This window comes from Harpia harpyja, chromosome 20, assembly GCF_026419915.1.
Source record: "Harpia harpyja isolate bHarHar1 chromosome 20, bHarHar1 primary haplotype, whole genome shotgun sequence".
Lineage (NCBI taxonomy): Eukaryota > Metazoa > Chordata > Aves > Accipitriformes > Accipitridae > Harpia > Harpia harpyja.
In genome coordinates, this window is record NC_068959.1 from 13,623,797 (window position 1) to 13,638,372 (window position 14,576).

General features: G+C 39.1%; 1 protein-coding gene across 1 annotated transcript in view; it reads right to left on the reverse strand.

Annotated features, from left to right (window-relative positions):
* Positions 1-10,431: 10,431 nt before the first annotated feature.
* The window catches only part of ATP10B (ATPase phospholipid transporting 10B (putative)), a 56,284-nt gene continuing 52,139 nt past the window's right edge, over positions 10,432-14,576 (reverse strand). Inside the window, exon 21 of the mRNA XM_052772159.1 lies at positions 10,432-13,102. Coding sequence (XP_052628119.1) covers positions 12,595-13,102 — 508 coding nt within the window. The 3' untranslated portion in view covers positions 10,432-12,594. The remainder of the gene's footprint in view (positions 13,103-14,576) is intronic.

Genomic DNA, 14,576 nt, shown 5'->3' on the forward strand with positions numbered 1-14,576 from the left:
CCTGCTTTCATTTTGATAGAGGCTTTTTTCTTTTTTTTTTTTTGCAAATCATTGGAGATTTGTTATGAACTGCAAGCAAGCTCAAATTATACTCTTCACCAGTTATGATTTAGTTCATAACTAAACTAGTTCATAAAGTCAATGCAAATCTTTCTATGTTGTTTTCACGGAAATCAGAACAAATTCATATATTTGCATGAGCAACGATATTCATAGACTGATCCAAAAAAAACATTTTCAAAACTTCTAACTTGAACTGCATTTATAGAAGATGTAGCTAATTCCTTGTTTTCCTGCCTGCACTGAAATGGAGTACAGCTGATCTGAAGAGCGCATCGTCTTTGTAACACTCCACATTCAGGAAGACTAGTTAAAAAACCCCACGTACAGTGGAGCCAAGGGCCTGCATACAAAAGAGAAACATATGTGTATACGTATGTGCTTGTGAACCCAGGACAGAGGGGTCAATTCTGACAATATGGATCCTTAATCAGAACAGGCATATTTTTTTCTGGCTCCTTCCCAGTAGCTGGAACCATAATAGCTAATATTAGAGCTTTAGGGCAGGGAAAAGGGTGATAAGGGCAAACACCCTTTTATTTTTTCACATAATTTTCCTTCTTTCTTTTTTTTGTTTTTTTGTTTTTTTTCTTAAAACAAACATTTCCTGATTTCTTTCTTCCCTGTTTTGAAATAGTGAGGATGCTACATTGACTCAGAGTGGTCACAAGGTGTTTCCACTTACATGAAATCTGTGAGAAATGTGTTTCTAACAATTTCCCTGCAGGCAGGAACCTATGGAGCTGGCAAATGTCTCAGTGGGACTCATCTGCAGCAAAATTGTGAGTTTGAAAAGGGGCTGTCGATGGGCTTTCAAGGCTTTGGCCTGGCTCTCTCTAGCAACATTTTTGTGATCCGAATTGGCATTGATTGTGTTCCTGTGCAGGGTAAACAATAGCTTAAAGCAGCTGCTAATTAGCACAGCTCTGTTCTGTTATTGCTTTTCATGTCTAGATGCCTCCTTCAGAAATAAGAAGCAGAAGGAAAACATCCAAGCAGAAGAATCAGAAGGCAAAGGAAAAGAAATGGATGGGGATTACAAGTGAAAAATTAATGAGGAGAGACCTCATTTCACAAAGCTTATATAAAGCTGGGCTGCATCTGTGCAAGGAACAGTGACCCAGAAAGAGAAATCTGTAAAAACTGAGAGCAAGGTGCAAAACTTGGTAGCTTTTGTCCCTCTGAGGCGCACCTACATTCACAAACAAGGATCCCTTGTTTATGGCCACTGCGAGCTCATCTTTGAAGTTTCTACCTCTCTTTCCCTCCCCTCCAGCAGGTCCTGGCTCAGGAAGCAGCAGGGCGCTCTCAGCGCTCACGAAGAAGATTGTGGCCAAGTGTGAGTCCAGAGAAACTGTGCTGTGGGCTCAGCACGTCTTACCTCACATTTATTTAGGGATATCAAACCTCCTTATGCAGCCATTTCTTTTCTATCTATTCTTCATATATATATATATATGTTTTTTATATATATATATATATATAAAACATATATATATATATATATATATATATATAAAAGCACTTAGCTTCTGGCCCAGATGAAACCCTTTGTAACACCGCTGCTGCCCATCTGGCTGCCTTAGAAGAATTCCCTTTCTGGAAAACTTGGGATTGTTCCCAGTGTAGGTGAGCAGGTAAAAATCTGTGTTTTCAGGTGCAGCAGAAGTCTGCAGAAAGTCATTCTTGCTGAAAAAAAAAAAAAAAAGGCACATGGATAGTACTAAAACGGATGGGGAATATTTCTCAGTATTTCAGAATTCAAATCCTCAATTAATGGACATCTCCTTTCATAGCCGATCCCAGAAGAAAAAGACCTTTAGTACCTTGCATGACAGGGCTGAGATTCTCACCCCAAAGGCTCGCTACTTAATACCTGAAAACCAGGACTCTTCACAGTTTCCCTAGAAGAGAGAGTAGCATCGGCAGGAGTGCCAAATCAGCACGCTAGTTTGAATTACACCCCTTGCTTACTTGCCTGTTGCCCTGAGTGGAAACTCAGGAGAATTATTTAAAATGAAACCTTTTGTCTTCTACATTAAGAACATCTCAGGTAATACTGAGCACCTCACTCTGCTATTAACGGTGGGTAACCTCCAGGTATTAACACATCGCTTATCTCTCCTACTAATTTCTCCTGCCGATCTTTGCCTTACAGTTCAAATAAAGGATCGAGGCATCATATGCTATCGCATCACATAAGCTTTTTCTCCGAGTAGCATCACCCGTTAGCAGTCAGTCTAATTTGACTGTTTCCAAACCAGAAAGGACAGCTGTCAGCCACCTCCCAGAACGGATTCAAAAGCTATAATCAAGAAATATTCTCCAAGAAGTTGTTCAAAGCTGGTGCTTATCACTCTTCAAAAGACCGTGAAGACAATAAACTAGTCAATTTACTCTAATGGACAGGTGCAATCTGAGTATTTAGTGTCTCATTAATATTGACTGGCAAGACTTAAAGGAATTTGAATGCCATGGATGTCAGCTGCTAGACTGGCAGGATATGAAGCAGTGATGATCAATATTTGTACTTGCGCAAGAGGATAATTCCAGTTTATTTTCTGAGGTGTTAACTATTGAAATTAATGATGTTTAAAACTTGCACTTTGTGAATCTGTTCAGATTTCCCTTTGAAATAGTTGCTGTTCGCATAAGGTTGCAAGGAACCACCATACAATAGCAGGGATTTCTCCTGATGAATCTGATCTGGTTCTCTCTACATTTGGCACCAACTTTCCTGCCCTCTTCTGACTCCCCCAACTCTGCCAGCATCCCAGCCACCGACGACTTAAAGCATGCTTGTTCTCATATCACTTGTGCCAGGTAGGGCAAAGGATTATTATTTCCACTTACAGACTGGGAGAGCAACCACAGAAAGACTGCTCCCTACCTCCTGGAAGGTATTTAGCTCTGTCAGAGTCACTGAGCGGCACCTGCAACCGATGAACCCTGAAGCAGCATGTTTATTTTCCTCAGGGCCAGACGAACTTGGGGGAAGTCAGCTGGCAAGGCAGCCTCACCCAGGTTGGTTTAGGGTATTTATGTATTTTGGTTTTGTTTAAGAATGCTGTTGAGAAGGAAAGACTATTAAGCCATCTGTTGCACAGTTAGGTCTAGAAAAATACACGCTGCCCAAAGTCTGGTTTCTTTTTGTTTTAGCAGCACATTATCCATTTTGCTGCTGGCACCTGCATCTCTCTGACCCTGGGAGCTCTGCACTGAGGGAAGAGCATCCCTAGGGGCTGGCTCAGGAAAGCCTGGGTAGCCAGCAAGTGACTTCTTAACCTCAGGATACTAATTAAAAAATGCCCTTGAGTCAGCTCCAAGTCAGGTAACAAAAAAAAGGCCCCGAAAGGCCTGGAGAAGGATGGATGTTCAGTAAATAACAAGACCTGGAAGACCTTACTGTTGGTGACAGGCAGATAGTTTCAATACATAGAGCTTAAGTCTTATTGAAAGTTGTTTAAAACCACTTATATACGGTTTCTTTTTCAGAAATACAGGCGAATTGTTCACTTTCCTCTTCCTAAATATCTGATTATTTAGCAGAGTTGAACTATTAGCGTCTTAACAAAGAAAGAACTATACACAAGCTAATACCTATTTTTACAATAAATTCTCTGCTTTGCCTTTTGTGAGCTGAAACACCTTTTCGATACTGACAATGGATTAGAGATAGATAAACAGTATTAAGAAGACAAAATATTTCTTGAATGTGAGCATTTAGGGGATTCTGAATAATTTCCTATCCCTTATCAACCTTTAAAAGGATTTTCATTTACCACTGAACAGCATATCTAAATAAGTTGCAAAACAGAGGTTTGCCCGTAAACCATTGACTTTGATTATCTGCATTTTATCAAACACAACTAATTTGCACTTTAACCTATTTCCTGCCTTTTTTTTAGGTGATTGTAACTTTCCAGTATGAGAATAAAACATTATTACATGTAACAAATAGAGCATATCTAAGGACATACTTTCAATGAAATAGTTTCCAAACTTTTGATGTTTGTGGTCGTTATCATGAAGGTTAATGATGATAGGAATAATAGCAAGCAATAGGTGCTGAAACTCTTACAATAAAAGAGCAACAAAGTGAATATGGAGCTTTGATGAACTGACATTTATCTGAATCTATTATCGTAGTATTTTCCTAACTCTGCAAATTCCATTTTGCTTCAAGATTTCTGCATTTTTATAGCAAAAGCATTGTACGGAAAGCTGATGTTTTGAAAATGAACTGATCTCATATTAATTCTGCATCATGATAAAACTTTTGCCATAAGCCACATGACTGCTATGAAATACATGTTTCTATTTCAGCTGATTTAGAAAAAAATTATCAATTTCTATATACTGGGGGTGATACAGAAATCCAAAAAATCTAGACTGTAGTGAAAACGATGAAGCCTATTTAATTAGGAAAAAAGTGAAAACATTAAAGACTTTCCTGTTTCTTAGTACACACAGGACCTGTCTCTATGCCATCGAATGCAGTAGAGGCTTTGCCATTGACCCCAGAGGGTGGCGGGGCGCTCCCTCCAGCACAGCACCTACCCCTCCTTTCACAAGAGATTTCTACTGTCTCTTCTAACCTGCCCTTCAAGTCTAGTATGTGCTAATGAAATTGCTTTAATAAATTAGTGATTACTGATCCAAATATTTAAATGTAGCTCCCCTCCACAGAAACAAAAAATGATGAAGCCCTCCAACAAAAAATTCTGTATTTTCAAATGCTGTGATTAAAAATCCAGTTTCAGAAACACATAATAAATATAAACCAGAGAGAGCTCTTAAAGATAGGCTATAGCTGATTTCCCTGTACAGCTTGTCTTTTAGTTTCTCTGGTTGCTAAGATACTAGCAGTATTACCTTTCAGTATGTCTTTGGGATTTGAAGATGTATATTCTCTTACCCCCTGTAAAAGTCTCCTCCATGTATTGCATCCATACCTTTACCTGCACCTTTCCTTTCAGAAAGAGCAGGTGGAGAGTGTAGGTGAGATTCTCCACACATATAAAGCCACAGACCTCCAGTTACTCCAACAGAGCACTCCTACCTTCCAACCACTTACAATCTGGCCTGGTAAATGCAACTGCTTTATTTAGAAATTAACAGTTTTGAGGTTGTGTCACACCAGGTAATGTAGACTCTTCTATAAATGCAAATAACTTCACTGTCCTAAAAGATGCCAGAATTATTTTATATGAGGGTTCTGATTTTCAAAGTTAACTTTCAAATTCTATGCCTAAATACCTGATTGCCTCAATCAATATAATTTTGATGTCTAAATGGTTTTGTATTTTAGCGCTCTACCATCAGCCTTGAACCATCATGAAGACTCCAGGCTGGGGAAGTTATCTTCAGGATTTTATAAATGATGATGTCCATTTCCAGAACAACTGAAGATGGAGTGATTTGAAACAAACTCTTTAAAGTTCATCCCTTGCACTAAGCGTGATTAAACACTATATAATTTAACATTATTTGCTGATAGAAAATCAAAGCATTTGCCCCCAGCATGCTGACATTTACAGCAGTGGAGAACATTTGCACATTTTATGCTTATAATAACAGATGAGGTATGAAATGGATTCTGATAATGCTTTGAACACCATGGAAGTCTTGTCATTTATCACAACATATAAGCTTGCTCTGGATCCCTACCATTATTGTGATATATTTCTATACAGTAAATGTAAAGAAAAGCTTTATTTCTATGGTGGATGGTGGATGAATGTTCAGAAGTCCAGTAAGCAGGTTCTCTTCAAGCAAGCCCCACTGTAGTGCTAGTCTCATTTCTTGCAGTTTCTTTTTTTTCTTTGTTTTTTGTTTATTAATAAAGACTTGGGTAGACAAATAGCTGATGTGGATCATCTGTAACTCCTTACTGCAAAGAGATCAGATTCTCCCTTGAGATGCTCTACTGTCTTACATTTCTGTGAAACTATGATGTATCACAAATAACCAGTTATGTGGAATAATCTCAAGAAACTGCAAATCAGTCTAAATTTTAAATGAACACAAGTCAAATGCACACACGGTGCCAGAATATTTCTTTTAAATAAGCTGCCTTCCAAATCAGTATTAGGAATTAAAATATTCATTTGGTGTGTGCTTGGACTTTTTTATTGAAAGGTGCTGGACAGTTAGATTACTTTGGGCTGTAAATTTTAGCTTTGGTTTTTTTCATCTGAGAACTAATAGCTGCAAGCACAATTCTGGCTCTTTGATGTCTCTGGACTATATTACTTCCTTACTGTGAAACTGAAGATTATGAAAAGGAGCAAAGGATCTTAAGAACAGATTCCCATAATTTATATATGTTCAAAATTTTTGAGAAATCATATTTGAATCTTTACAGCATTATCTCCTCTCAAAACAAGATTAAAAGAAAATCATTTTAGCCTACTACAAGTGTGGGGCCATTCTTCACAGTCCTCCATACTTAACTGAGAACATACATGGATGCATACTTTACTCGTTTTACTCATAAAACGTGTTAGATAGAGACTTCAAGCCCCGAGTGACCTCTGAACAATGCTTGAAAGTAGTTTAAGAGTTTTGTTGGGAAATGTCCAGGAGGCCTTGGACATGTTCATGTTCTTCCTTTGTCATTATGGTGCACTCCAAGTCTTGGTACTTATTAGTCCATCTCCCACTCTATCCCATGTACACAGTACCAGAATGAAGAATCTAATCTCCTCTCCAAATCTTGATTCAGACCATGACATCACTGGCCACAAGCTGCCTAAACATTGTGAAAGAGGAACCATTCAGATCAAGCACATACAGAAGTTTGTTCTTCCTGGCAAAAGTCTTTAGAATTAAAGTATTAACAAAACAAGATAGGCTCTAATAAAATTTCAGTTGAAGCCAGCTGATTTTAAATGAGCTGTATTGACCTGCCTGCAGCCCATTGATTTACATTTGTCCTTTTTTGAATAAAACCAAAAAAAGTACAGGAGTTCCTTAAATTATCTGTTTGAGGTTAAATAGAACAACGTTAGTAAAACAGGGAGGAATACCAACATACAAAAGGAAGGTCCCAGCTGTGTTTGGACTCATCTTACAACGTATTGGCTACTTATTTTAAATATTTGTCAGTGTTTGGGAAAAATACATTCTTTCCATTTGAGGTTTTTTGGATGCCCACCACCTCATGCAAAGTACAATACCCACGAAGTCTAAGGTATCTGCTGACTCACTGGAACAGCCCATGGTACTATAAGCATAGCAGCTAATGAATTCAACATTAGAGCCCAGCTTTGCTTTCTGGCTGGCTTCAAACTCTCACAGGGACTGCAGGCAAAGTGGAGAACAAGATCTGAACAACTGAAAGCATAACAGAGAACTCTGACAAATTTCTTGTCAGGATTATCTGAAGCAGTTAAGAGATTATCTGTGGTTGTTGTGCCACCCTCCTGATGAGGGCAATAAATTGTGGCAGAGAAATAGCCCCCAGGGCTGACAGCAATGATGGGTTAAACTATTCCCTCTCCCCAGTCCCATAAAGATCTTGACTCAGCTTTGTGGGCTTGAACCAATGGCAACAACAAATCAGCAGCTAATGACTTGGTTTCTGTGAAGTCAAGGTCAAAATTCAGTTTCTGTGGAGCCAAGAATTGACCTTTTAGTTATAATGATGATCATTTATAGAGCTCTGCTCTCCTGTTGAAGAACACAATAACCACACAAGTTCTTTTGGCACTAACATGGGAAGAAATCTGCAAAGTATGCCTGGAGGTGGGAGCCTACTTCAGTAGCTGCACTGGGGATGGTGGATAAATAACCATTGCCTTCAATGACTTCAGGCAACAGATGGCTACCCCTCTGATATTTTTGGAAAAATAATGATTCAGACTCTATTCAATCTCAGTCTTGTTTATGTAGCTGAGAATAATCAGGTGTTACATTAAAGAGCCGGGCAGCAAGTTCTGTTCACAGTTTTCTCATGTACTGATAACTGCAGCAAGTTCCAGTCACCGGCAATGTCAAAAGTACTTTATAGATCTTCAGTGTTATTTGGTCAGCTCTCTAAATCCCACCCTCTGTGATCATTATCTTCAAGAGTCTCTCGTCTCCGCGTTTATATTTTTACTGATCAGTGCTGCTTACAAGTACCTAATCATGCCACATCCTGCCTGCAGTCACCTTACTCCTAAAGCAAATAGCTCTGTACTCGCATACCACCTCAAATGGCAATCAAACAAATGAATTAAACATTGCAGCATCAGCCAACAAAGTGGCAAAATATACGCAATTCACGCTTGGGAAAAGTGGTTTCTGTGCTGGAGCACGATGCACACCTATCTCTACAGAGTTTAAAACCTGGTTTTGCATTTCTGAGATATATAAGAAAAGAGAACAAACTGGATTCCTCCCTCTATCCCACCTGAATAATTCTGGATTTTAGCCTGAACAGTTATTGCTGATATCAAGCAGATAATCAGCTATAACTGTCAAAGACCACATCTCCAACTTGCTGTGCTAAGACAGACGCAAACAACGAGTAGACATGTGCATGCGTTTCCTGCACCTTGTATTAACCCCCCCCCCCGGCCCAACAACTGGTCTCTGTTGAGAGCATGACGCATGGCTCTTCACTGACCATTGCAAGCAGCCTGGGATTGCATCTGTTACTCAGCCAACAGACCTGGTAAGTCAGCTCCTGTTCACCTCTATATGAGATGCCACCTTCAGTTTGTCACATAGGTATAGCTCTGTATAGCTCAAAGTGTTATCAATTAATATGTATAATATGATTGAAATAACCAGGGAGCCGCTAAAGTCCTGTGTACAGCCCCCGTCAGTTAATATTTAAAACAGGGAAACAATAAGTAGATACAATTTAGGGTTTAGGAACTAACTACTAGACAATGGAGCTTTATATTTATGTAAGAAAAGGTAATGGATTGTGGTCTGGTCAATAAACCTTGAAGAACCACTTGGAACTGTCAAGACAGACTAAGGAGGTAATTCCTACAGGAGGACATCGCGACCACCAACTCATTGACCACCGACTCAAATGATACCACCTACTCAAAAGAAGACAACGAAGGAAGAAGACAGAGTCTGCGCACTAACTTACGTGAGGGGCAAAGAAGAAAGAACCAATCATTAAGGAAAATAACAATGAATATGTAGTAGTTAAGTGTATAAATGTGAGAATTTTTGAGACAAGGGTGTGCTGTCTTGAGACAGGCACCCATTCATGCTCATCAATGAAATTAATTTGAAAATACCTCAACTCTGTGCATTATTGGCTTGCACACTGGGTAAATGAACCCTGTTTGTGGGACAACAAAAGCACTGTTGCATATGCAGTATCATTACTATAATAATATCATAGATCAAAATAAAAAGTATGCAGTAATTTCACAAAAAAACATTAATTTTAGTGTTTTCTCCAAGTGTATGGAATGTTGAATATCACCAGAGGATACATTAAAAAGTGAGACACCTGTTCTGTTGTGAAGCATTCACATTAGAACTAATGGAACATACATCTTGACAGTATTATTAAATATGTCTTGAAGTAAAAACAAGCTATCTTGGAAATCCAGTTAGGTCTAAATAACCCATTTAGTAAATACACTTCCCCTCTTGCAAATAAATTCATTGGAGGGCTTGCTTTCTTACTGTAGGCTTGCTTTCATTGGAAAAAAAAATGTTTTTTAACTCTAGATCCTACTTCCCAAAGGGATTGATAGTCTTAGCTAATTTACCTCATGATCAAAGGGAAGTGCCTGTTCACCATCTTTTTAACATGAGATAGTTCATGATCACTGCTTACCCAGGAGCATAGAAAAGATCACACTGTTTAGCAGTGAATAGTAAGTCCTGAACTATGGCAGCATCTGCTTTGGGAGAGGGATGGTATCGTTGTCACCCAGGAGGAGGGGATTAGGGGAGAGCTTTATAAAGCTGCAGAGCCAGCTGGGATGCAGAGGCCAGGTCTTGCCTGATGCTGCCTTTTGTTTCTGGTTGTTTCAGCTTTCTCTCTCCTCAAGGATCAGGCATGCTTTTCCTCTATGTTGCAAACTGCCCAGGTAAATCATCTATTGGACCATTTTTTTATTATCTAGCACACAACAGAATTAACAGATTGCAGGTCTAGCTGTAGAATTATTTAAGGCAGCCATGCAAATTTGGATTCTTTCTTTCTTTTGACTGAAGTAACTATTTTTGGTTACAGCCTAGAAGCTACTTAGAGAGGGATTGTCTTCCACTTCTCTCATCCCCTGACACAGCAGGGACTCCATCACTATAGAGCTTTTAGGGACTATTTTGCTGGAGATCATAAGCAATCCTTCCTTCATTCCCCTTCTTAAAAGGACCCTCCCTTAACTATATGCCATTTCTCAACCTAGGCCCAGCTGTCAGGGCAAAATACATGGTAGAATGGTTTTGCAGAAGCTGTGGTGAGAAAACGTGAAATTAATTCTTGGCTTTGAATTCAGGAACGTCTACAGGTCTTCCAGATTTGCTTAAACATAATCTGTCTGGCCCTTTTCCATATATGCTCAGTCGCCGTGCACATTCTGATAAATTTGTTACCTAGTTTTTATGATAAGCATTCCTATAGCGCAGCCTACTAGCTAGAGGAGTGGCCTCAGAAAACAGGAGTTTGTCACTCATGGATGACAATAGGAAATCCACTCCTCTGCCTCTGCTTTTGTCCTCTCAACAACACACCAAGTCATGACCATATTACATTTATTACTATAAAAACATTTCACAATTTGTAATAAAATGTATAAGAAATTAGCATCTTCTTTAAGTTCAAAGGAAATGGACCATTTAATGTAAGAACACAGCTGTGAATTGTAAAGGCTTGATCTTAAGTCTTGTCACCCAAGGTCCATTCCCAGCTAGTGAGCAAACATTTGAGCAATCTCACACTCCATTAACAATAATCTCAGCTATGCCTAATTCCCTTCATTTTGTACATCATGCAAAAAATCTCTTTCTGAATTGTTTTACAGCTGACAATTAATACTTTAACGATTGCAGTTCTATGTGTGCTCTTGCTCTGGCTACCAGCAATCCCAGTGGCAGATATGCTACTCAATTTTGCCTGAGTTGCTTTAAAATAACATCTTGAAGACTCTAGTTACAGTAATTATTATAACACACAGAATTTAAATTAGTATTTGCTAAACAGGTTATTAAACAGATCACACATTGTGATAGGTAGTAAATAGCTAAATTAACATAGCATGTATAAAAAAGGCTAAAAACCTACTTAAATCAGAACCAGTGGTAGATTCATAAAAGTACAGAGGGCTTGAATTTAAAACATAGTTAAGATTTCACCCTACATTGTGAATAAAAACTTGGGAAATGGTCTTACTAGTTAACATTTCTATAAGAAATACCAAAGTACCTTTCATTGCATTGCAATAGGTAGTGATGATAGTGACGTTTTATGATTTTTTTTTTCCCTGCATCTGGTTGCCCTGAGATACTGAAAAGGATGAACGTATTATGCATATTTTGGTCATTCTACAACATGTACTTACTGCAGGGTGATTAGTAACCTTCATATATTGCTTGTCAAAATCTCCATTATTGAGATCCCCATCAACTACTGGATGTAACAAACTGTGGGCAGGAACATGATTTAGACTTGATTGAATGCAGCAACACTACATAATAATAGAGAATGGAAGGAAGAAACTGAACTTCTAGATGAAAAAGCAGGGACAACTTTAGAATTCTAGAACATAAATTCTTGAATTTGACTTGTTATATCTGTCTACTTTTGTACATATGAAGAAGTAGACTCCACTTACCCCTGAGTTATCCTGTCAGTTCTTGTACTTCAGTATTTGCATTCTTCTACTTCATAAACTCATTTGTTCTTTTCTTAACAGTATCAGGTCAAACCACTGCCTGCATAAAAATACTGAGCTTACTGTTCAGGGAAAGCAGACTATAGACCTGATATTGTTATATGTATAAAGTCCATATATTAAAAACCAGAACATTCTTTAGTCTCTTTCCGATGCTGTTATTCTGCAAATACCTTTAGTACCAGGAGGTAACATTTTTTCTAGGCAGAACTGTAATTTTTATGTTAGTAAGGTCTTTTTAAAACTTTTATAGTAAAAGCTAGAGTGGGATGTGTTGCTCTAAGACTTGGCTTAATATAGAATGGATTCTCTTTCTATTACCTCAATAGCATAATAACATTGAAACATCACTAGTACAATTATTCCCTATTACTGTGAAAGAAAAATATTCCTCGATGAAAGAAAGTAATTGTACATTTCTCAGCAACTGTGTGATGCTTATGTAACATTCCCCTAATGAGACAAAACCAGGAAGATCAAGAAGTCATGTAATGACAAACCCAAACTATATATGCACTTAGGAAAAGATGCATATTAGAGATGTTATTGCACTACTCCACACGTCTCTCTCTCCTTTTGCAGTGAGCATCACAGTTAAGTACAAATAGACTTTTTATTTTCCCGATGGTATCCTTCTCCACATGGGCTGTGGATCCCATTTCTGAATGTTTCTTCAGAGTGTCACTGCACTCACAGACCGCCGATGGCTTCCCCGGTTAAAACTGTTAGCATTATCTTTACTCAGTTTGCCACCGTCCTGTCCAGGAGTTGTTACCCTGCTGGGTACAAGGAGGTAATGGCCAGAGAAAGGTCCTGCTGAAGACTCTGTAGCAGTAGGTTCTTCCTCTGCCCACTTATTAAAGAAATAGTAGCCTTCTTCAGGTGTCTGTTTCCTGAGAGGATTCACTTCAGAGGCAGAAAGTCCCTGACTTTCTGTGTCCCCATGAGACACAGCTGTTGCCACTGGATGTAAAAATGGTGACACACATAAGTGGCTGATGTTTTGGTCAAGGTCATCATGAGATGTAGGTGATGCTACAGGTGCACCAGAAGTAGTTTGTTTTCTTGACCTCAATTTCTGGATTTCACGATCCTGTTGCCCTTTAGGAAGTTTATCTATTTGCTGTGCTTTCAGAATCAGAGATGCTCCAAAGGTTCCTCGTAGAGCAAAAATAAAGAACCTGATGAAAGAGGAAGAGAATGGATTGTTTTACCAGTGGGTTCCTTCCATAATCTGCATCACATAACACAAATCCAGTTGCTAATTTTCCAGTGCTCTGCAGGCATCTGGTAGACACCTTATAGCTGGTAGATTAAAGTTGACTCCTGGATCTTAACGCAACATGTAACACTTATCTTGACCTGTATAGAGTCAACTACATGCATATAAATACTAAATAAATGATACTAGAACCACTTGACTGTTGAACAGTGCAAGAAAGATACACAGAAGCTCACCAAGAGATGCAGTATTTGAGGAGACTGAGATTATATTTATACTGTTAAAACAGGCTAAAGAAGGGATATTAATTTGATAGATAACATAAGCCCAGAAATTTAAAAACCTCAGCTTGTTGATTTCTCAGGAAGCAATAAAAAAAAAAAAGTGTCCTATCTGCCCTTTGCAGGACAGAGAACTTATATAACTGTATGTTGTGTGCAGTGAGAGAACACGCTTCCTCTCTTCGTGTCTTGTCAGTTTTGTCTGAAAACCAAAGTCTCTTTCAAAGCATCTTTCTAATAGGATTTGACCTTTACATAGATGGCCTCAATATGCATTTTAAAACAAACACAGGGATTCTTTGAAATTGCGTTAAGAAAGCTGCCGTCTTCACATCCTGCTGCTAAATGTATACATAAATAAGTATAACAAGATTAAAAAGCCTAACAAGCTAGACTAAGTACAGAAAGGGCCTTTAAGGCAATGGATTTCCCAGGCCTATCTGCACAAGTAGGAGTGGATAAACATATTTGCTGTGCTTGTGCTCAGGCTGGTCAATCCCATAGCATCTCAAGTCTGGGAACTGTGCAGTTGCTAGTTACAGTTGGACAGCTAAGAGCACAACTACAGAGATCCCAGGTCCTTATGTGTAGATCTGGTGTGGATCACGTTGTCCTCTGTATCTTCTGTGCAAGTTGCAGGTGGACCAGACAGGATGAGAGAGAAGGGAAGGAGAACTGTGTCTTCCATCCCGTGAAGTGCTTTAATTTGCTCCTGCCCTTCCCACAGCCCTGCAGGGTACGAGACTCAGTTACCTCTTGGGCTTCTGCAGGGCTTCCTGGCAGACTGCAGTCTGCCTTCCACAGCTGGAGAAATAGATTTGGTTCATATGTTGAAATCCTGCAAGAGACACACTGCCTTCCCTTGCCAATGAATGAATGTGAAATTCCGATCCCTTGCTTCTTCTCAGACTCAAGGGTTTTAGTACCTAATGCTGTGCAGTCTGTGTCCCAAAACAAAGCTCAGAGGCAGTTTTGAGATGCAGGTGCACAGAGGATGCACTGCAAAGTCCTGCCAGACAGCGCTCCAGGAAAAGGCTGCACGCAGGCAGGGCACAGACAAGCCCCCCGGAGCACCTGCAGTGTCTCAGACGTGGCAGCTAGCACAGAAGGCAGTAGCAAAAGGAAGAAGCAAGAAGAGCAAGGATTTTAACA